The sequence below is a fragment of the Aythya marila genome, assembly GCF_965140915.1.
Source record: "Aythya marila genome assembly, chromosome: 1".
NCBI lineage: Eukaryota > Metazoa > Chordata > Aves > Anseriformes > Anatidae > Aythya > Aythya marila.
In genome coordinates this window covers 111,010,832-111,035,830 of record NC_139042.1, presented here as the reverse complement: position 1 = coordinate 111,035,830, position 24,999 = coordinate 111,010,832, and the positions used below count along the sequence as shown (strand labels likewise).

Below are 24,999 nucleotides of genomic sequence, written 5' to 3'. Positions count from 1 at the left end.
AACTGATCAAGCTGTGAATTCCTCACTGCTTAGGCTGCAGTACCATTTAAACTGGAATTTCTGCATTAAATATCAGCCATTAAAGTAAGAGCCCTGCAAACTTGAATCCCTCTTACTCTTTTTTTGAAGAAAACAAAGATATTCTGTATCTAAAATAAAGTAAATAATTCTATTTGCAGTTTTTCTATATGTCTTCAAGGTTGGTTGGTTGGTTGGTTGGTTGTTTTAAATTGTTATGCATTTCACCCCATTATATGGAATCATTTCTATTTCATTAATCTGCCTGTATATAAAAGGGGAATATTCCCATTGAAATGAACTGTCTCAAAGCAGAAAGTACAGTAGCAAGCATTCTATTTGATCTGGTTAAGAAAAGTATGTTTAGACTACTTACATAGAGACATAATGCAAAGTTTGTAATTGCATGTACAACTAAAGAGAAAATAAAAGCCACTTTTGCATGAAATCAAACCTATAATAAACTTCTAGGGCCTTGTGCAATTTGCCAAAAGGTGTAGTTCAAGATGTATAGTGAGGCATAAAAACCTGTCTGGCACAGATATCTGCATGTAAACAATGTAGCACTGACATACAAGGATTATTTATAATTTTTTTTCTGCAACTTTATGTATAAACATGGAACATTAAACAAACCATGAATTAGACCTTAATAGGTTATAAACACTCTCATGAAGAATTTTAAAGTCAGTAGATTTTTAATGACACTTTCCAGCTCCAAGAAATTAGATTTTAGACAGTAAAATATATTGGGGATTCCTTTTGTTTGCTTTCTAGTACTTGACCCTTTACAGTTGGTATTTTCAATATTTTTTCTATATAACCAGGACCCAAATATTCCTGTAAACCCAATACTCCAGAGACTTTCGGAAAAGGCCCACAATTTTGAGAGCTCACAACAGCATATATTTAGTTGTTCTGCATTTCTTTAAGGTTCTTTTTGTCAGGTTGCAAGTATTATCAGAGCCTCTTCTAATACAGAGCAGGTGTTACACTGGTAATGTAAAGAGAACTTAGGCCTGAGGCTAACAGATCAGTGCAATTGACAGACCTCTCAGAGGTCTGCCATTGCTAATTTATTAGCAATTAATTTGAAGGTGAAAGTCTGCATGGCTGCGTCCCATGTTTCTCTTCTAATGACAGGGGCTTACTATACCAGTACTGCTGTAAAATGCGAGTCCACTGGAAGCACTGAATTCTTCAATGAAAAACTGGGAGAGGGAGATGTGTTCATCTGTGCTCAAGGACTGATTTCCATGTTTCCAGTATAGCATCAGATCATCTTCATTATATGCATCTGGGAGAAAGTAAAAACTAAATCACTTTCTCTGCTGGAATAAAGCTTCTGTTTCTTTAGCAATAGAAGAACACTCAAAACAATTTGGAAAACCCCAAAGAAACCTTTTTTTTTTTTTTTAATATCAATTTGCCAGTTAGTTGACATAGAAAAATTGCAAAAAACACATTGCACCTTTTTTCAGGTGGAATCTTGTTACATGTCAGCCATGTACCTGACAGAGGGGGAGCACAGGCATGCTCAGGGTCCCAAGGCACACAGGGGTACAGCTTGGGAGCTGCTGTGCTGAGCAGACTGCCCAAGCACTGGCAGTCTGTTCCCTTTTGTGGAGTCTGAACAACCAGCCAGCATCCCAGTTTTGCTCTTAATCCAAACAAAATAAATTCTGAGGTATCAAAGTTCTCTGCAAGACACAATTACCTTTACTACAGACCACAGAGTCAGGGCTGAGAAAACAGACATTTCACAGTAACACAAGCATTCCTTTTCATTTTTCTATGAGGTCAAATCTTGACATTTTATTTTACTTTTAACTTGCATTTTTCCTCAGACAAAGCATGATTTTTGAAAAGGAAAAGATTTTGAATTGAGACCTTGGAATATCAACTCAGTCAAAACAAAGTGGGGCACATGGTTGTTTTTCTGTCTTCCCAAAGTGCACTGAGCTACAGAAATATCCCAAACTGGATACAAAGCAGTTTAATATGTACAGGTCAAAGATTTCAGGTCACACAGCAACACAGGTGAAAAAGGTATTATGAAGAAGATGAAGTGCTGGTAATAATGCACATGTGAGGAGCAGTCATGAATTAAACTTACAGCTTTCCAGTTCTAACGAACAGTTCTGAGTGTCCAGAGGAAACCTACTGAAATCCATGAAACACATAGCAGAAACTGTTATTCTGCAGGAAGGAACAGAAAACCAGAAAGTAAATGAAAAATTTCACACTTTCTCTGGGCTGTGCAGCCACCTGATTGAAATCCCTGACCAACCTGCTGGTTAGAATCCTAATGAATGACTTTTTCTGCTGTTATGGACACTTCTAAAATTGCCTCAAGGTAGTGATAGAAAACTAACCCAGTGAGAGAACACATTTTTAAACATAGTCTTTCTTATTAAATACATTACACTATACATTATAAACTCTTTACTGGCCTGATCCTTGATTAGCCTTTCACACATTTTGCTTTGAATGGTTACACTTGCCAAAATTAACAAGAGAAGTTCACATTTCTTGACTAGTTTCTCATAGACTGAAGTAGGTAATATTAAAGATTAGAGTAAATATTATTCCAAGTGCTATTTTCCCTGTTAGCATGGTTATAATATTTAATTGCATAAAAAGATAAGCTGCAATGTCTGAAAGCCTATTCTCCTCTTCAACAACATACAAATGCCTAATACCCTAAAAAGCTTAAGGAAACCTAGACAATGAATTTCACTTGCTTTTTCACTAATATTTAGAAGACAAATGACCCCTAGCATTTTAACCAAATAACACAATAAACAAACAAACAGAAAGGCTATAAGCAGCAATTTAAATATAGTAAAAACTTCCATTTTTTCCTTTCTTGTCAGAGCTTGTATATCATTTGATGTTTTACTTTGGTATTTAATTTTTCCCCAAACTGAATCCTACATGGATTTTATTGATATTGAATATGCTGGATATAGAAGTGATCTTTGGAAACTTGTGATCAGTAATCACATAGTAACTAAGCTTTTACAAATGTAAGATTTTACAGGGTTGAAATGAGATGGTAAGACTGATACATCTTTGAAAAGATGCATAAGACCTCTAACTATGGATGTCATTTCTATCTTTTAAATACTGACTACAGGATCGGGGAACAGCAAGAAAATGTGGAAAAAAATTGACTATTTTAGCACCAAATCTGGATTTTTATTCAATTTTGCTTCATTAAAGTCCTGGATGCTGGTTACTGAAGAAAAACTGTGGAATATTCAGATTTCTTGCACATAAGGATTTGGAATATAATCTACCCACTGCACGTAAATCTGGCAATACAAAAAGAGGGTTTAATGAGCATCCGATTCTTTAGGAACATATAGATTAACTGCACTCAGGCTGTATGACCTTAATCATTTCAAAACCTTGGTTCACCAGCCCTTAGGTCACCCCCTTCCCTGCCTCAGCTTGTTAAGACGTGACAGAGAAAGGAAGGATGAGAAGAGGACCTGCTCTTCATGTTTATGCACACGTCAAAATCCAGAGGTTTAGCAGAAACTTTGGGGTTTTGCTCTTCACTGGCATAGGAAGGTGAGACTGCATGCAGGCTCACCTGTCAGAGCAAGGAGGAGTCACCCAGTACCCACCAACAAGTAATGAAGGGCTAGGGAAAGGTAACTCTGGAAGCAGAGAGAAGAGGGCAAGAGGTAAAAGTAGGGCACCAGCTTGCAGATGGTATGAAGGACGCAGGGCAGGGGCTCCCATCTCCCCTCACATTGAGAGCTACTGCTGTAAGCCTTGGTGCATTTCCTCTGATCCTTTTCTCTCATGAAGCACAGAAGTGAATATAACAATAAAATGCATAGTTTACCTCATGGTTTCTTGCTGGTCAGTGTGATTCTTGAAAATAAAAGCCTAACACTATTTCAACGTGGTGTACAGCAGTTGCTGTGAGGGTTTCTGCATGCCGTATGAGAGAGTAGATGAATTAATTTACTTGTTAGAACAATTATTACATGACCAAAAACTCAGGCGCTTGCATAAATCTTCCAGCTCTCCAGATTAGATGAAATATCACATCTGTGCACAGGGCTAATTAGTAACAAAGTGGAGAGTGGTGATTCCAGCAAAGCACAGGCTCCAGGGCCTCTGCCCAAGGGGGAAAATTCTTCCATTAAAACCGTTTCTGCTGCATCATCCAAATCTGCTTGATAAAGAAAAGCAATATTGTGTAGGTAGAAGGAAGGCATGTTTAATGGCATTGCTATTCCACTTATGGAAAGCTGTTTTGCTTTCCAGTTCTTTGTAGTCACACAGTGTGCCTGTTGAACACTGCTGGCATCAGCACTGATGATCTGCAGCTCTCTGTGCCTACCTGCAGCTCTGATTTATATCAGTGCAATGTTTACAGGTATCCCAGGGTGAAAATAGCCGAGATAATTTTAAAAGACTCAGGGGAAAAAATGTTCTGTGCTAATAATTTTGGGCTTTACTGCACTCAACAGTAAAACTACTCCAATATTGCTAAAACCACTGTCAATGAACTAACACTTGAAAAACTTCAGTGGTATTCACAACAGATGGAAAAAATGCCATCATCCTGTGATGGGGAACAATATGTGAATGACAGATGTTATCTTTATGTTATCGATCCTAAATTTATTTTCCCACTGGTACACTGCAAATTTCCATTTGTCAGTTGTTCCCAGTATCTGACACCAGAATATTAATGCCAGTTCAGCATCAGAATCCTAACTGCAAGTATTTCCAGTAGTTTTTCATTATACAGATTATTGCTCCACAATTGCATCATGTATTTTCTTATAAAAATGGTATTGTTCTTACCGTAGACTGAAGAGTACATTGCCATCAGGGTATACTCGGAGCATGACATTTTCCACAGTTGTATCATGGATGAAAGATCTTTTGGAGTGTACAAAAAATACATCAGGTACCCAGATCTTTTTTATCAGTCTTCCATCAAAAGTCATGCTTTTGTTTTTGGTACTACGAAATGAAAGTCTCTCATCCTTCCAGTAATGTCTGAGATACAAAGTCATTGTGAAGTCCTTTGTTTAATTAAAAATAAAAGAAGACAATACATGTTTTATCCATGCACAATAGAAAACAGTACAAAGTAATCAACCCATGTAAAGGATCAGTTTCTGCTATAAGCATCATGTGGAGGATCCTCCATGAGAGGAATCAAATGCCACTCAGTGAGATTAAATTTATATTGGAGCTACCTCTGAGATACCTGGTGTTTGCCTGGCCCCTGGTGTCTGAGTCTGGGGTTCATTCATATGTCATTTATACTTAGATAAAACTCTTACAGAGCTCAGTGGTCTACTGGATTAGATCATTAACAAAGTGAAAAAGAAACTCTACAACCAACCTAAGGTGAATGGAGAGGGTTTTCCTGTGGAAATTTTCACAAGTTATTGCCACAACAGACTATAGTCCCTTTACAATTCCTTTATAGTTCCTTCAGGTCAGTTTGTAAAATCCATTCATCTGTACATTTTGTACAAAGGCTAGTCAGTGGTTTCAGATTAGTAAATTTTTTGAATGAAATGATTATTATAGAAACACTATGGTGAATTTCATAAGAGTAAACAATTTTACAAGAATTGCAATCTTTTAAATATGAAATATTGTTAAAGATATCATCTTACATAGAATAACATGGCTATATAACATGACATATAACAAATATAGTTGTGGAAAGAGATGGAGAGGAATCTGGAAATCCAGTGTGAGCTTCTGCACAGACTATCTGCTCTGGGCTCACCTATCTAGCTTTTGCATTCCTCATCTTGGTAAAAAAATTACTTCTGAAAATAATACTGGGAAGATAAATAAGCTTTCTTATTTAATCTGATTTTATGCCTGCATGAAACCCACTGATTTGGGTAGGTTTGCACAGCAGTGCAGGGGTTCGTACAGTACCCCTGCAAGCCCATAGCATGCTCAACGCTCATGGCTACAGCTGCACTTGGTGTGAAAAGATACCACAAATGAGATCTCTTTGCCAAGTTAATGTGCCCTGCTATTCTAGGACTGAGCAACTTGTCACCAACGTCTGAGTTGCACTATTAGTGACAATTTTGGCTAAGAAATGAGCAGCCTGCATTCCACTGCTACATGTCCTTGATTGTAGTGAGGGTGTCTCCTTCCTAAGACCATTCCTGGAGCTGATTTTTATATTTCCATTTGTTATGACCATAGCTCCATCATGTCAGAAATGATGAGGAATATTCAGACCTGAGACAGGTCTAAAAGACATTAAGCCTCATCTTCAAAAGTGCAGAGCACTAAGAGCTTACATGGAAGCCCACGAGACTTACTGAATGGTTGAAATTTTCATATTAGAGTGCTCTCCACTCTGTTCTGTTCCTCTGGCTCGGGGAGAAATTCAATGTGTGCTCGTACATAACACTAATTTAAATGAGGGTGACTTGCATGCTTTAAGGCAAGGCTGTGCTAAGCGTTTGCTTCCTTTAACTGTATTGTTCTATATCATCCATCTGGATGTTTCTGGGACCTTGAGTTTTGGCTGAAATTCTTTATTTTAGTTTTACTAACCAACTTACCATGTCAACTTCAGATATGCTGTCAATGCTTTCTACCTGCACATCAATGCCCACAGGTATTGGCGACCCTTCAAAGTAACAGAATGAAAGCGTGATGAACATAATTCCAAATTTTTAAAGGGAAGACTGCTGCAGAGTATACTCCATACCATCATTTGCTATGGTCTGTCCACCATAGTACACTGAATGAGAAAGCCCATGGCAACACAGTAAAATCCAGTGCTGAAGAGTTGTAGAAATAAATACAAATCTTAAGTGATTTCTGCCAGACTAGTTGTTGGTGGCATTGCACTTTAGGTAGTAGTGGCAGCTTCTCTGCAGTACCAAAGCCAATTAACTGCTTGGTGTACTATTTAGAACTGTCATTGGGAGAAGCTGAGTAAATATACCACCTACCTCAGTGACTGCAAAGCTTACTTATGACTCCCAACTCTTATTAAAAAATATTATGCCTCCTAATTATATTCAGTTGCTTAACTATTTAAATTTTAGCATACAAGTTTGTGAAAATGGATTTCTTGCTCACTACCTTATAAGGGAAAAAATGTACGCACACTAAGTATGTGCCATGATGGAGTGTTGTGTGTGCATTGTATAATAATTTATAAATATAATAAATAAGAATTTATTTTCAAGTACAATACACATCAAACAGTACTTGGTGGATTTTTTTAAAATACTACCCCACTATTTCATGCCACTGAAAAAGGCTGTAAGTTTCTGACACAATTTGCTCTGAATGAACGTATCATAAAACCGTATTTGCATTTTTGTAATAAAGTGATTAAAATCATTTAGAATTACAGCAAAATATAAAATTATTTCTAGTCTCCTCAGTACAAAATATTTAGAATTAAAAACCTAGGTTTATACTGCTTATGTACCTGTGTAATTTTCAGCAAGCAAGTCATTCCACTTAAGTAATTGACTAAGTGTTTCCTTATGGAAGACAGAGAGGACAGAGATTTGTGCATACACACACACACTGAAGAATATTCTCCATTTTGAATTATTATACTTTTTTTTTAAATCCATTTACTTATTGTACTTGGAATTCCAATTACATTTGTAAAAAATAGGCATTTAAAATACTTTAAGGGTAAACTTTTAAAATAATGCAATACAAAATGTGGGTACAAAGAATTCTGAACAGCAGGAGATAGCATTCTTTAACTCATCTTTCTCTCTTTCTTGCACTTTCCTTACATTAGAGTAAAATAGTCCAGAAATATCAGTCTCCTGACAACCAGCCACAATACTGTGTCTCTTTTTGGAATTATCCTTAAAATAGCAGCCCTCGAGGATTACACAGCTGCCTCCAGTTCTTACCACCGGAGATCTTGAACTATTTTAAAGGTATTTTAAAATCTGGCTCTGTAATCTCTAGATTTGACTTGTATGTTTTAATGGAGGTTTTGACCCTACATAGAACAGATGAGGATGTGCACAGGAAAACAAGGTAAACCATGACCAGAGTTAGCAGGGGATACAAAAGCATGTCTCTGCACTCACAAGAGCTGTGCTGCATGGCTCAGAAATCATCTCTGCCACTGAGAGGAATGTGTGGCTCAGTCCATCAGCCAGAGGATCAAAGCTCAAAACAAAATTCAGTCAATTAGTGTGTTAGTAAAACTCTAGAGAGCACTTGGGAAAATACTGCTTCTTTTGGAGACTAAAGGCAGCAGGACACATCTACCTGAGAGGCTGATGCACAAGAGTATCAACATATATATCCAACCAGGCTCCTTCACACAAACTGGTAAAAATATTTTATGCCTCTCCTAAACCAGGTTTGACCAGTTCTCATCTCTATTTTGTCCATGCAGTCCCAACCACACTACATTAATAGTTTACTTATGCTAAATACTGACTTGTATTGAGTATGGCTACAAAAATGCCAGCTTGTAGTTGGAGCGCTCATCCTTTCAGTATTCCACTGAGATCTAAACTATGGTGCAAGCTAAAGACAGGTTTAGTCTAAGTGGAAGTCATAGCGGGATTTATACATAATGTGAACATCATTCACAAGTGGTGTTTGCGCATCATGTGAATGCGAACACTGCAGAAAGATAAGGTGTTGTTTATCAAGCTCCTCATTTGCATGGTGAAAGAGGAAAAGCTCACGTTGCAGAGCTAATACCTGAGTTGGCTGTGAGCCAGCTGGGGTATGTCAGGGAGCAGGCTGGCTGTAGAAGTACAGTGCTCCAGCCTAGGAGCATAGTCACTACTAAAGCTCACTAGTATGCCAACAGCATGAAATATGGCCTCATTGCTCTTGGGTCCCTTTAAACTCCGTTCAGTGTAACAGGTACTTTCTGGAGTTCTAATTTGGATGTGGTAGCTTGGGCCTTAGAAATGCCAGTTGTTTCCCAGGGAAGTTTGGAGGGACTGACTGGCAGAGGAACTGCATGTTATCTAAGATTACTCACCAATAAGCTTCAACTTCTTGATATCGTAAGTTTCTCCAAACTCTTACCCTGGCACTGTGGCAGCTGCAAGTGGTAGGACATACTGGAAGTGCTCATATCTGAGCATACATTTGATCTTAACATTTATTACTAAAATTTGAGGTTGATATGTATGACTGGAATGTTTCTGTCAGTGGGTTTAGTCCTATTTGAGTAGAATTACATGGATGAAGGGGGAGGAGAGGGGAGCTACTCTCCACATTAAAAAAAAAAAAAAAAATGGCTTTTACCAGTTTCTGAGTCAGGTACAAGTCTAAAGCAAATAAAGTTAACTGTCTTCCTTCAGCGTTCTTCAAGCAGGCAGGGAGCAACCCACAAATCATACCACAAAACAGGATGACTGGCTTTCTAAGTAAACACATACCATGTGTAGCAAGGAAAAGTATTTTTCTGCATGACAGATCTTCAAAGTGTGGTAGTCCTAACACTTCCTTGGGCTTTGCAAAAACTGTAGACAATTTCCTGGCCCAAACAATCACTACTCAAATGTGGACACAATTTCAGTCAATAATTCACCTTATCTGGGCAGATATAAAGAAATTGGTCTTAGAACTAGAAACCAGTCACAGCTTAAGTACAGATGATTGTGTTGGTTACACGTGCACAAGCTTAAGTGCCCGTTACACATAAATACACAGAGGTACTTCACTCTTGGAAAGGACAGCTTGCACTAAGCTGGGAACTGTTATAAAACCAAATCAGTGAGGACAGTGAAAAACATAAAAGAGATCAAAAGCTATGGCCGGGAGAATTACAGTGGGTGTTTCTAGAGTGAATTAAATAAATAGGTAACAGTTGCAATGAAATTTGTTCCTGATGAGGTAGAAATGTTAGAACTGTAAAACATAATCCTTAGAAAGAGATTCCTGTTCTCTGTATGAGAAATAGCCAAAGAGTGTACTCATACCGATTAAGGAGAAAACACTGTTGAGTTTAGCATTCACCACAGACAATTATTAAACAATGTCCCCTGAACCCAGCTCTGACCTTATATTGACAGGTCATAGCAGCTACAAATATTTTCATCCCATTCTGCCCCTACTTCAGATGATAAAGCCACTAAACATTATATATATATGCAGTCCTGTTCTCTTCAGAGTACTGTTCATTTTTCCAACCTGAAGCATTTTTATATTTCTGCCACTAAGACTGCCACCCCTGAAAAAAACTTATTGGCCATACTCTGGTCCAGGTCTTCTTAGCTTTGTAGTTTTCTTGGAACATTTCTTTCTGGGATTTAAAAAAAAACAATTCCACTAGAAACAGTAATAATGATCTATTGTGAACAGGTTGCTGAAAACTGAAAATTGTCTATCCCTTGGGCTTATTATACTAAGATTGGATGTTTTTTTTAAGAAAGAGCATTTCAATAAGCATCCTAAAACGGCCAGAAAATGAGTCATTTTTCTACTCCTATGTCTGTGCCACAGCTTTCTCTTTAATGTACTGAGATTTTCAATCTCTGGCTGACCATCAGGCAATGACATCAAATTCACTTTGAAAAAAAGTAACCAGAGAAAAGCTGTGTTTTTTATTTCCCAGCTCGACAAAACTGGAGATGGCAGAGAGGATTTTGTTATTAAATTGAGCAGCTTCAGTTGCTGCTGGAGCACTGCTACAAATCATTATTTTAGAGGGATTAGTGATTTTCACAATGGAGGTTCCACAGATTTTCAAGATAATTACTCCTCAGGAGAAAAAATAGAATTGTTTTCAGAGGGGTTTATCTTCACACAAGCCATTGCTATTCTCTTTTATTTTAAAGGTTTAAACATAGCAAAAGAATTCCTTGATGAGCATGGAATTTTTTAATAAATAGCAAGAAAGACAAAGTCTATAATATCCTTTTTAAAAGGGCTATTACATTAAAAAAAAAACTAGCATTCTAGGACCAATTTCTACAGTAATAATAACTGGCTTAATAAATTACATACATTGTTGTTTGTTTGTTTGTTTGTAGTAGCAGTCAAACCTTTAAACACACCGCTGATTGCACCTGCAATTTCCTAAGACAGACATTGAATTTAGAAAGATCAGTCACCGATTTTTCACAGTTAGCTTCATAACAGGCTATGCTGAGAAAAAAGCTAGGTCTACAGAAGGCTGCCAGTAAGACAGAGAGAGACTGGGGGAGGATTAAGATCTATACAAATGCTTTTTTCTAAAAAAGGCTTGTGGGCTTGTAGAGGAAGAGAACCAAAGAGACAGAAATGCAAACAAGCCGCAGGTAAGTTAAGCTGCGTGGATGTATTTACTTTCCCCTGGCAATGAGTAAAACAGGAGCAGTACTGGCTATAGTATTTTCTTCTTGTTACTGTTTTGTTTCTTTCTTATTTACATGGGAAATGAAGGGGGACTGGTATCAGCCATAGCCAGTTCTTGGAATAGAAGAACTAGCAATGTACAAAAACACATCCAGGAGAAGTTGCCTATCAGAGCAAATTACCAAAATATTTCCATCCTGTTTTGGACCCCAGCTATTCCTTCCATGGGAGAAAGTTATTCCACTTTTGTCAGTCACTCTCCTCCACAACAGTGAGATGTTTCTGAACTGTCAAGAAATGGGGAGGAGTTACTGTGATCTCTGATCCTCTGACAATCTGGAATAAAGACTATGCTTAACTGTAGATTGGGATGAAAATTCTCTAGAAAGACTGCTATGGTTTGATCAGCTAAATTGTACTAAATCATTTTCCATCTTTCTAATATGTACAACCTTTTACAGGTTGACAAAGCAGAAATATCCAATTCTAAAATTTCTTTAACTCACCCACCAGTAGCATAGGGCCTGACAGGTCATTAAGATACAATGGAAAAGAAAAATAAAGCTGTTATACTGCAATATATACATGTATATTCGTATATGTATATATACACATAGAGAGAACTACTTTTACGTAGTGACAGTTAATATGTGGTTCTATAATCTCTAGATTGCAAAATAGTTCAGAGAGCTTGTGAAAGAGTTTTAGGAAAACCAAAGGACAGAGGAGTAAAGGAATGATGATTTTTAAAATGACAATGCTGATTTTTAGCTCATGGAGACAGAACTCAGGAAACCAAGAGCTCAAAATGACTTCTGCTAATACACTGAAATAAGAATGTTAGGAAAATAACACTATATAGAGAAATAGATGCATAAATATAGTAGAAAATAAAGTCATTTTAAAAGGTTTCTAAGTGTGACTCACGCTAACACCTCCCTCAATGCATAAGGTTTTGGCTGTCAAGACAGCCTGCATGGTGCTCCTCAGATGTGAGCTGTTAGAAATCTCAGCACAATGTCTGATACTGGCCTGTGCTCATCTTTTCTCACTGAGTTTAAAATATGGAGACGATCATTCTGAGTTGTGTTGTCAACATAATTTAATTTCTTGTTTTTTCTCCAGTCCAGACTTGAGCTATCTTCTCACAGATTATCAGTTCACCAGGCTACTGAAAAATCAGCTGAGGTACTTTAGGCCATAGCCATACAAAGATACATGTAAGTCATGAAAAGATCTGACTTTGAGTCTACTGACAGTTATTTGTTTCCTTTGGTAGGACTTATACAAACAGTCCTTACCACAACTGATGACCAGTACTATACCATTGCTGGTGGAATTTCTCAAGCCTTCACTATGCTCATCTACAGGAAACTTTAGTGCTCTTTCTTCTCCTTGGCCTGCAGGAGGTCAGTCTGCTTGGGTCCATCTACCAGCGACTTTCAAACAGAAGAGGACCATGACAAAACAAACAACCCGGGAGCCTGGCTTAGGGAGTAAATGCAGTGTAACAACATAAGTTTTCATTTTTTTATCTTAAATAATATTTGTATGTACTGAATAGGTTTGCTTCACTCAGCCTCACTGTGTAATGAGCTGCAGACATAGGAGCATTTCTATAGTAAAAATGTAGAAACAGCTTGCTAGCAGCTTGCTGATTTTGCTTCATGCTGACACAGTATGCTTCTCAGACTTAGATCTCTAATCTGTTAATAAACAGACAATGTCAGGACTAAATTTTAAAATCAGCAGAGAGTCAACTTATGCTTGTGCAGCTGGAATGTCATTGCAATCAACAGAACAAAGACAAATTACACTCAAATAAATAAAAGCAGAACTGTGGCCATTTGGTCAAAAAATAACCTTTCATCTCCAAAAAGCAATGATATATTTTCAGGAGAATGCAATCAGCCATGTGAGCAAGGTCACAATTATTTCCAGTGACACTGCAGCCAGAAGCATCAGTGTTCAACAGCTCTACATTCATTTCCCCCAAATCTTTTCCTGTGCAGATGTTTGCTCAGTTTACAAACCAAATTCAGCATGTGTTTTCTCTGTCTTTCCTTTTTATTTAATTATAAATACTAAAATCTCTGGGTCCTATTATCTTCCTCATTCACTTTGCATGTGTGGGGCTAAATGAAATTAACAAGCCAGATTTAGATTTATGAGTTCCCTGAACTGAGGAATCTCCAGCAGGTTAAAAACAGCATAGATTTTCCAGCTGCTTCTTTCCTCAAACTGGTGCAAAGGATGATTGACCTTCTCAGGGAAAGGGGCACAGTAGAAATTAACAAAATCTGTCATTACAGCTCAATGACACACCAAGGAAATCCCAATGAGATATAGAGGAGGGAAAAAAATTGTCCCTCTTTGAAAGGTAAAGAATAATTTTAAAATACTTGTTTTTCACTCAGCTCTTTTGACCTGTTTTGTTTTCTTTCTTTTCTCCCATCAGTATCATAAAATCATGCATTGTGCTGAGCTAAATAAATCATGCACTGTGATATGTTGCAGATCCAAGCCCTCAAAGAATCACAGTACTGAGATGCTATTTTATGTTTGATAAAAACAAACCCCAAACCTCATCTGTTTAAATACATAAAGCCACAGTATTGTAAGTCTTAATGCAGTTCAGAGCCATGCTATGGCTGTGGGTACAGTGTGAAGAAGGGGAAAGTAAGCAAAGTCCTTGTTCCCTAGCTGCGCCAGCCCCAGGGCATAAGCTGTACTGAACATGCTGTGAGCCTTGCTGGTAGCAGTGCCCACCTTGTGAGAAGGGTATATGTGACTCCTTCCAGTCAGTGCCTGGGCAGCAGGTATATCTCTAATTTCATCTTCTGTAGCTGCTTCCTTCTATTGCACACTTACTCGTAGTGTCTTTTAGACAAACACGTACTCTGCTGTCAGACAATAATTCTGTATATGTTATTCAGATTCGTGTTTCAGATGGTTTTGTCCTTTGATGAGGTTACATTTGCGTGATAACTCTCTGTCATGCCTTATTAACCTGTCTCTTCTGAAAAACAAGCCATTCTTTACTGCTGTAACATTATTGAAATCAATGGTAAGACAGGAATAATGCAGTGTAAAATTAGGATCAATACTCATTTCCCCAAGACTTTTCATTGTGTGCTGTAAAAATGTTAATGGATCCATGTTATAGTCTTAAAGAGATTGACACATAAATATTCCATTTATTAAGAGAGTCCTGAAAACGTGAATGTGTGTGAACTACTGGACATGACTTTTAAAAGTGCCACCTATGCCACTACAGCACGTGGATAATACAAGAGCAGCAAAGCTGATGCACAGTTCTGCTGAAAGCTATTTCTGGAAGACGGGAGTGCAGCTGAAATCGTACCCATGGCAATGTGATTATTAGGAGGCCCGTGCAATGAAGTCAGTGGAAAAACCACAGCTGGCTTCAATGGGAATTGAAAGGGCTCTATGACTAGTCATCTGAAAATAAAAGGACAAGGGGAAAAAGCCTGGTACAGATTTTCTGGGTGCAGAAAAATCCTCACTGCCTGTGGAAAATTACAGCTGCCAGATCACAGGGTATATTCTGAAAGCTGCTTTTATGTGCATCAGAAGTATTGCTTTCTGTGATGATCCAGTGATAAAGTACATCCTGAACTGTTGCTTCTTTCATGGAAATGCTGCTTCCTTTCTGAGATGATACTGTCAAAAGTTTAAATTCCTTGTGTGACAAAGCAGGTAATAACAGGAAGATGTCCAGAGTGACAGATATTAGGTTAGACAGGTTTTAGGCAAAATGCAATCCTAACTTTTGCTGCCAAGATACAGACATAACTCAACTACTGTTAAAAGTCAGGAAAGATTTTTGCTCCCTGACAAGCCAACATTTCTAGAGTAATGAGAAATTCTTTCACATTCAACCAGTGCATCCAGAGAGGCTTTTCTTACTTCAGGTTTCTCCCTCCTGGCATGCTTGCCAAGGCCCAGCACCTGGTGTCAATGAGAACAGCTCCACAGGCTTCATCTAGCCTCCTAGATTTATGCCTTTTCACACAGCTGATAATTGCTCCTCATATATTTTATTTTGGCTTCATAATCCAGGGCAGGTGGGTCTATTTCTATGAATCATGAACGCTGAACTGGTGATGCAAAGACACAGTCAAAGCTTAAGAGTAGGGCAGCTTTCTAATTTTACTTTCTATGAAGGAGAGCCAAAATCAAATCTAAACTGGGAACATCCCATTGATTGGGATGTTATCCACATGCAATTTAGTTAAATGAAGAAATAATCATCATAGTGCCCAACAACACAGAAACTACATGGTAATAAACTGAAGGCCTGTGGTTAGCTATTAAATTTTGTACAGAGCAAACAGATTTAGGAATTCATAGGTCATTTCAATCTCTCAAAACAAATCTGATGACTAAGTCATTTGCTAATTGCTACTAGACTATGCAGTTTCCAGGGATACCTTAATCACTGTGCTCAAAGAATAGTATTCTAATAATATTGCTTTTTTTAATTAGTTCTGAGCAGGAGACAGTTTGAATGGTTTCTCCTATTGATATGCTAAATACAAAAAAAGTGCCTCACCTTCAATTATTTCTAGTTTTTTCTTTGGTTTCTGGAGTACGAAAGAGGTGAGCTGCAATTAAAGCTGTCATTCAATTTTAAATGACATTGCCGGACAGAGTTTAAGTAACTTTCAGATAGAGAATGAAGAGCTAACCAGCACAGCACTGGCACCTGCTGCTTACCTCCAAATCCAGGTCTCAGTGCAAAGTCATGGTCCTCTATGCGAAGAAGCTGCTCAGATTTAAGTGGCTGTACTTTGGTGCTGTCAAGTTTCCTCATTTTAATTTCTCGTTTGCTATGTTAAAAAAAAAAAAAAAAAAAAAAAAAAAAAAAAAAAGTAAGAAACTTCATTTTTATTCCTGCCTGACAGAAGGCTAAATGAAGCAGGGACTCAAAAATCCTGGACAGTTGAATCTACAGTAATAAGGGAAACAACTGTGTTAATAAAGTTGGGGAGATACATATTGGAAAAGGTGGATAAATCAGGTATGAGGGCACCCAGGTTCACGAGGAACACCTTTTACATATAAGAAATCCCCTCAGAGACTTTTTCTATCATTATATGAGAAATTATGGCCAAATGAAAAAAAAAAAAAAAAAAAAGGTATTGTTCACATAACTTCTTTCAACACAGACTTGGAAATAACACCATGAATCCGTATTTTTAAACCACTTTATACATTATCCATATTACAAAGACAATTACACTTTTTATCATAAATCTTTTTCTTCTTTCCCTAAGACCTCAAATGAATCAATATTTTTTCTGAGGAACTCTGAAACTGACAGTCCTAGATCCAGGAACTTGGTGTTTGAGATCCTCACAAACATCCATCAGTTGTGGCCAAGTTACATGCTAACTTGTAATTTCCCATTTGTTTGTTGCTCATTAGCTCACCCGTTGTTTGCTGCTCAGACACGCAGTATTTCTTTGCATCATAGATGTCCTGTCTCTGTGTTTTTTTCTCATGTCACACATGACCAAGTTTCTGGGTAGCACAGAGGAAACACAGATTAATCTTTCTGTTTGGATGCTCTTAGTAGGATGCCATGAATTCTGTTTTTCTTCTTAATGACTGCTGTTAACTCTCTTCCCTTTGCAGAACATACTGCACCACATCCCAAATTCCATGAGGAATTTTACTACCTGAAAAGGACATTTATGTGCTGGGCCTGCATCTAAAATGAACTGCAGCTGCCCAACACAGTGTGGCCTCCTTTTTTATTTTTCCTGTACACAGAAAGTACGCCACAGACAGCAGGGTGGTCTTATCCTGAAGTATTTGGGTTATAACACAGACAAGATCTGGCAGCTGAGAGACACAGACTTTTCAAAGAATCTGTTATCTTGCTTCTGCTCTGATGCTTCCTTCAGTCTCCACTCCTTGTATGACCTGCTCTAAGTGGCTGGCTCCAAGTAATAGCAGAACTAGCCAAACCTCAGCTGGAGCATTGAGTCTAGTTTTCAGCTTCCATTTTATAAAAGGTGTGGGAGGATCCCAAGGAACCAGTGCTGTTTAATTTGGAGAAAGAAGACTGAGGGAACATATCACAATCTTCTGAACACATAATGAGCTTTTACAGGGCCTTTTGTTCCACATCCACTCCCAGACAGGATGGGTAATGGCAACAGGGGAGATGTGGTACCTCCTGGTGAGAACAGTGAACAGATTGCCTGGGGAGGTTTTGAGACTCCTTTCACTCATGCTACACAAAAATTGGTTAGACAGATATCTGTAGGAATGTCTTAAACACAGCTACTTTGCCACAGGCAAGGGAATCTCCCTAGAGATCATTTTTTTCATGCCCTCTGTGATTCACTGAGACTTTGCAGCCAGTGACTGTAATTGTTGCTTTAGACTGAATGATCACAATTTGTTCTAAAGATTTGCCCTGTAGCCAAGCACTGAGTAGGAGGAGGTATGAGATACCTTAGGATAAGGAGCAGCTGTATTTACTTGGGCTCCCTCTCCCCCTTTTTAATTAATGAAGGTCAAGGAATTACAATGCTGTGTCACAGGGATGCTGCAGTGTCACCAGCTGTTTGGCTATTCAGAACCATTAGGCTTGACCAAGTTCACCTACCTGCGTATTCTTGAATGTCTCCAGCAGCGTTGCCTGAACCAAATTATCTGGGCAAACATCCATCAAGCATTTCAAAGAAAGACTTCAGTTCCCTTGGAACAAAATTATGTGGATGCTAAAATGAAACCTCACACTTCAGAGAATTAAAACAGCTGTAATCAAGCCTGTCTGTGTCAGAGCAGCACAGGCAGTAGAAACAAACACCTGCAATACTCCACAATAGGCATGCGGGGAAATTCTGCTGCTTGGGAACTGGTATAGGAGGAAATGATGAATTATGTTCAGAAAGCCATGGCACAGCTAAAACAGTTTGGAAGCACTAGGTTATTTGTTATCAAATGTGCCGAGAAAGATACCTGTCTGAGGCTCTGATTATTTCACTGGAAGAAGCAAGCTAAAGCTATGCTACATTTATTATAACTTCTTACTGGAAATAACTAGGTTACTGAGGAAAATGTTCCCTAGTAATATCAAGAAGTAAAATATAAGCAACCAGGGCAGGAGATTTCTTCTTAATAAGCCTCTGAAAAGAGATGCTATGGGATTTTGATATTCTTTCCGTGTTCCTGTATGAGCACAAAATAAACAAAAATGTTGCCTATGTGAAAATCATCTTTTGTGCCCACTTAGTTGAATAGCATCTTCAACCTGATGTTGTATATACAAATGGTGGAGTAACTGTAATTATTTCTAGCTGCTATCAGAAGTAGTTGTTCATAACAAGGCAAGATCTTGCAGGAGTAAGAAGAGAAAGTACAGTACAGAATGTACTTTCATTACAAATGTGTGCCATCTTTTCTTCAACACCTTCCTTTGGCAGATTTTTTTTAATTGAAAAGGAAAAAAAGCTTACATGCGGAAGTATGTGCTCATGGTACTTGGAATTAATTTCATGGACACTGGTAACATTGCACATGTAAAGGTACCAAAAATTTTAAAAATGCCATTAAAAATTCTACTTTTTTTTTTTTTTTTTTTTTTTTTTTTAAATACACTTCTGCTTCACTTCTTTTTCTCCTCACTGCCTGCTTCTCCCACCTAAGGCTAAGAAGTGTTCTCCAGCAAATATTCCTTTAACATCAGCATCTGGACTCCAGATGCTGTTCCTTGGCTAAGAGTTAGAGTATTAAATTGTCCTCACTGCAGCATTAAAGTTATTTAACTGGTGACTCAAAGGGAATTGCATGCATGTATTTGTTTACTCCCAAGAAATCCTAGACCCATATCTAACTATTGATCAGTACCACAGCATTGTGAAATCATCAGCAGATGTTTTCTTGATTGCTTCTTCCCATGGGGCCAATTCCATTAAAAAGCAGAAGAGACAGAGCTAACCAGAGTAGGTCTCAGAAAAGCTTCTCAAGGTCAGTCAAGACCATAGTGGAGTGGCAGTTGCCAGTGAAACATTTTTCAGTCCCACAGAAGCACAGCAAAGACCTAGATTATATTTTAATATAATTAAAATGGCACCATGGCCTCTTTATCATGCAGCTTTGGCCAGAGCACCATAATCTGGGAGTCTAAGGGTAGGCATTGATTCTGCACCCTCATTGTATGGCAGACATCAGGCTCTGGTGTTTGATAGGAAAAGCCTGCATGCATCTGAGGAAAGAAAATCTCTCTTTACCTGTCTGGGGTAGTAGTAATAAATGGAGATCTGACAGGTGGCTTTGTATTGGCATTGATCTGGGCAATGGCAGAAACAGGCTTGTCAGCCTCAGTGAAGCACATGCTCAAAAAACTACTGCTTCCAGTTATAATAGCTCTTTCTACAGCTGTATTCCAGGCAACATTTTACATTATGCAAATGAAATTGTAGCCTATAAATTCCAAAGGAGATCATAAAAATCATTTGAAGTGTTTCATATCACATAGGGAAGACACCCCTTCTGGCATTTATATAGGAAATTAATGGAAGCACTAACTCTTCAGATGAAAAACAAGTGAGATACTGTTTGGACGCTTCGCTACCCAGTACTGTTAGACATTGGAACAGGCTGCCCAGGGAAGTGGTGGAGTCACCATCCCTGGAAGTCTTTAAAAGACATTTAGATGTAGAGCTTAGGGATATGGTTTAGTGGGGACTGTTAGTGTTAGGTCAGAGGTTGAACTCAATGATCTTGAGGTCTCTTCCAACCTAGAAATTCTGTGATTCTGTGATACTGTTACATGGACTCATGGCTCAATGCCTTGGTGTCTGGCAGAGCTCTCAAACAGCAGCTAGTCACTGCCTACAAAACCAAGGGAACCAATTCAGAATTCTTTAATAACAGATAAATACATGGCAGGTTTTTAAGGACAAACTTAGCTGCTCTTAGCTAACCTTAATAAGTAACAAGGAGTGAAAGGTGAAAGGTCTGCTTCAGGGAAATTGGATCATTTCTGGCTGAAGCATTTAACCCCATCATGCCAACAGTGGTGTTACATAACCAGTGGCATTCAAGGGAGCAGTGTGGTTAGTATGCCATCTGTTTTTTTGTTTGTTTGTTTGTTGTTTTTGTTTTGTTTTGTTTGTTTTTAACTTACCAGATTACTGAAAGTTTACTCTGCTTCAGGGAGAAATCAGACAAGTTCATGGAAAAGAAATCCACAGAAGGTCACTAAAAATGCAGAAATTACATCAAACTCAGGAAGTTTCTGAGGAAAATATGATGACTGCAGGATGGGGGACTATTAGTGGAAAATACCTTTCATATTCACCCTGTCCTTATTCTTCCAGACTTGTGCTTACAGCCACTGTTGGAAACAGGGCACTATCATACATGGGCATTTGGTAAGATCCATTGTAGCTGTTCTGTTTTAATGCTCTGTGCTGCTCATGAGAAAGTCAAAAGCTTTGAAAAATCTTAAACTCACATCTCAGAAAGGACAGGTAGGAGTGGCTTTGTTTTCTGTTACACTAATATAGTATCCAAAATACCACACTTCCTTTATTACTGCAGTATGGAAGTAGAGGGAAAAAAAATCTCATCACATTCAAAAGGAAACTAGGTGAGTTTATGAAAAGGGTACTCTGAAGGACTGTTTTGTGGAAAGAATACCATGAAGGACCCTAAATTTAATGGCTACAAGGTTCTTTCCAGTGCTGTGTCCCTAAGATACTCTAACTACTATCAAATCAAAGGTAACCAAAAGGTAGAACTACAGAAATCTCATTCCCGGGAAGGTATCTGGAGTTATACAGCACTGTGATCTCTGAAACTTTTAACACACTTATCAAATTTTGAAATCCAGAAAAAAGTAAGTTTTTCTTTTTTCAGTTCTCTCTCTCTTTCTGTCTCTCTCTGCATTTCCAAGAGTTCAATAACATCAGCAACATGCACTGTCAAAATGCCTAATATTTGGATAGTCAAATGTTTTGTTCTTTACTTTAGGAAATGGACCATGAGAATAATCTCTTTCTCATGTACTTTTGGTTAATGCTTTAAAATCTTCTTTACAAGAGAATGCAGACAAATAGCTTTGGAGGGAGAATTGGGTTACTCTATTAAACCAGTGGAACTTGTAGGTTAAGTAACATTTTCACATGGGATTCTTTCTAAAAGGCCACCCATTTAACCAAGGCCATCTGTCAGCTGTGTCCCTAATAACTCTAGGGCTGGCTGAAAGGTTTTTCCCCAGAAAGAAAAAGAGGAAAGTCAGACCCTGTTGCAATGTACTGGAGGATAATGCTGCCTTTAGAAATAAAACCAGGGTTAGAATCAAACAAAGAGAAATTAAACATATTTGGATCCTTTCCACAGAAAAGCTGATTTGCAGCTGTTGAGCTTTGGGATCTTCTTTGGCTCAGATTCTGCAGTCTTCTTCCCAGTTCCAAATTTTAAATCACAAGGGTCTAGGAAATGAAGCTATGAAAGGCTTTGCCTTGTGTAAAGAAAACTGCTACCCTATTCAGTGTTAGTTGAGAACATGGTGCTGCCATTCCTCCTGTTTTCTGTTCTGTTAACACATTTCTGCAGCCTGTCTCTCAGGCCTGGCCTGTGGATCCATTTGCAGGTATTAGTAAAGATCTATGAAAATGTAGAGGATACTGTGCTAATATAGTTACCGTCATCCTGTGGCAAGAGGTCAGCAATGTCCAGCTATTGCAGAACAGGATAAATGCAAATATTAGCATGCATTTCCCTTTTACCACTAACAAAAATGTATTAGCTCAGCTAAAAACAGACCTTCTTTACCCCTACAGCACTAAGGAGTTATTTTATTCTGTTTCTCTTTGATTCTTAGCTGCTTCCTGAGACTAGTAAAGACCTTATTTTGACATTAGTTCCAGTTCTGTTTATTTTGTTGTATTATTCCAAATAATCATGCACTAGCATTCACTCTAAAACTATCAGTGTTTGAAACGGTCTGCTGAGTAGGCATTCTTTTCATGAGCTTTTGGCTTAGACTGAACTTGATCCTATGACCTTGAGGTGAAACCTAGAAATACTGAGCTATATAGCATCTCCAGGCACTTCCATTGTGTCACTGGGATATTTTCTCTTGCCTTCTGTTGCTTAACCATGATTTTAACAAGACACGTGAGGACTCAAAGATATGTCACTGCTGGAATATCACATAAAGAGTGATACAGAAGGTAAACAGCTGTATGCCTGCTACAAAGCATGTAACTTTAAAAACAGCTTAACCACATCAGAGGAGTCTAATTATGTTACTTTTCCTCAATAGGTGATTAGTATGAACAAACAATGAGCTCCCCTGCCCATTTTAATAGGGTGTCAAGGACAGGGAAAAGTTTAACCATTGCATCACTTCTCCTTCCTTATAGCGCTACTTATCACACTATTTCCTACCTCCCAACAAAGAGAGATTTTACTTAAACTATGACTTGTAGTCAGTGGTCTGCTTACATGTTATGAGATTGATCTCGAAACACATTCAGAGGCCTCACACGGAAGATGTGAAATTGTATTTGTTGTAAAAAGCACAAACACTTTGCAAAGAAATTTATATGTAAAAAGCTTTGTATCACTATTCCTTTTAAATGAATTACTTGATTAGAAAGACTAAGAACAATTTCCCTTCCAACGTCTAAGAACACAGGCATATTCCAGAACGGGAGCACATTGTGTCATCACTAAAAATAAAGTACAATTCACCTCATTTAGTGCCATAAAAATGTCTTCTGCATCTTGACAGTGTAGCTACTCTGCTGTTTAGTTAATGGAAGTCACTTTCAAGCATTGGCATCAAACTGGAATGCATTTCTACTTGTTGTAAGGGAAGCGAGGACAAAAATACTCAGTTCATCACAATAGTAGTCTGGTATCACACAATTAAAAAGAGCTGTGTAGGGGTGTGAGTGTGTACATGCCTGTGTATACATGAAGCATACATGAAATCACATTATGAAATGGCTAATTATGAAAAAGCTCTGTCAATTAATAGTTTACCATTTCTGTTTTGGGAACACCCTCTACATGTATTATGCATAGCATATATTCAGAAACTGGCAAAACAAGACAGTGAACAAACAGGGTGCATCAAAAGCTTGCTGACAGACAGCACCAAGTTTATCAGATGAACACAGAGAGAATATATTGCTTACCTGTTATGTTTTCTTAAGAATGAGAAATGTTGCCGATGATGACGATGGTGATGCTGACTTTGAGAGCTGTGTAGCACTGCTGTTGGCCACAGGCAGGTGAGGAGCAGAAGTTTCATGACCAGGACCATCTCTTCCAAAAGCGAAATGCACCTGATCAGCCAATCCACCTTGCTGACTTTTTATTTTTAGTGCTTTTACTGTTTAGAAACAGCATATCACACAAAGGATGCATGTGAAGCAAGGCATCACTGAAGACAGAAGACACAGGCATCCCAGTTCTGATGTCCTCTCTGAGTTCCCCTCGTACTTTGGCAAATCATTAAAATTCCTTGAGCTCTACATTCCTGTGGCATCTGCTGTCATACCAGAAGCACCCTGCTTTTAGAAATGTAGTAGATAGAGCAAATTTTTTTGCCAGGCTGCAGCCTGATCCATTGCTTCCACTCTTTCAGCATAGGCGCATATTTGAGTTCTCCATCACTCGCTCAGTAACCTCTTCAACATAGCCTGTGCAGGCAAAGTGATGTCAAACATTTAATCCCCCTTAAATCCCACAGAAAACCATACAAAAATCTGCTTTAATGACAAAGGTCTCTAAATTAATCTTTCTTTCTATGTATGTGTGTATCTGTTCAAAATAATTTTCTGTACAGATCAAGCTCTTTCATTAACTGGCTACATTGCATTGTCTTCCCAACCATTAAGATCATTTCTGATTCTGTGATCTGCAGTAGAAAGCATTTTGTCTGTAGATGCAGAAAGCGTAATATCATGAAACATGTCCAGCCTACAAATGAAGTCTTGTTTCAATACTCCCCATTAACATTTGGAAATACTGACAATCTTTTTTTTTTTTTTTTTTCCCTAAGCTCTGCAGCTATTTAATTTATCCTAAATATACAAGGCATGTGCACATATAATATCTACCACCCCTAATGTTATCTTCATTTCTTTTAGACTGCCCTGCCTGTTCAATGGCAGACTGAATTGCAAAACATTAACAAAATGTTGCTTAAGAGATAATTTAAGACTGCCAGCTTCTCCTATTAAAAGTGGTAAGATTTCTTTTGGACTTCAAACTGGGCAATACTGGACATACCTTCTTAGCTGACACAATCAATTTATCCTTTTAAAACCATCAGCAAGTTCAGTAATTATCAAAATTGACAGCATGTGTTAATTTATCTACAAAATGAGAGAGATGAGATTGAAAGTTAGGGAGATGGAAATCCCCAGCCCCTATCTGACAGAAGTAGAAGTAATTCAGGTCTCCCAGCAGTAGGCTTCTTCCTGAGTCAGACAAACAGAGGGGGAGGGAAAAAACAACAACAAAATAAAATAAAATAATAAATAAATAAAACCACCCACCATTCTGTCAACTGAGACTGTTAACACCACAGCATAACAGGATAATCATTTTGTGATGTAGACATCTGCCTCCTCAGAAGTGCCTTGGGATTCTCAACTAACTTTA

At 38.1% G+C, this 24,999-nt stretch overlaps 1 protein-coding gene across 2 annotated transcripts in view; it reads right to left on the bottom strand.

Annotated features, from left to right (window-relative positions):
• The window catches only part of GABRR3 (gamma-aminobutyric acid type A receptor subunit rho3), a 29,132-nt gene extending 5,156 nt beyond the window's left edge, over positions 1–23,976 (bottom strand). Inside the window, exons 1-7 of one of the 2 annotated variants that reach the window (XM_082776016.1) lie at positions 23,526–23,589; positions 20,501–20,574; positions 16,072–16,184; positions 6,600–6,667; positions 4,852–5,075; positions 2,135–2,217; positions 1,175–1,315 (exon numbers count right to left, since the gene is read on the bottom strand). In XM_082776016.1, coding sequence (XP_082632142.1) covers positions 1,175–1,315; positions 2,135–2,217; positions 4,852–5,075; positions 6,600–6,667; positions 16,072–16,184; positions 20,501–20,550 — 679 coding nt within the window. In that variant the 5' untranslated portion in view covers positions 20,551–20,574; positions 23,526–23,589. Of the gene's footprint in view, positions 1–1,174; positions 1,316–2,134; positions 2,218–4,851; positions 5,076–6,599; positions 6,668–16,071; positions 16,185–20,500; positions 20,575–23,525 lie in introns of both variants that reach the window. The other variant, XM_082776017.1, reaches the window with a different exon arrangement.
• Positions 23,977–24,999: the final 1,023 nt, after the last annotated feature.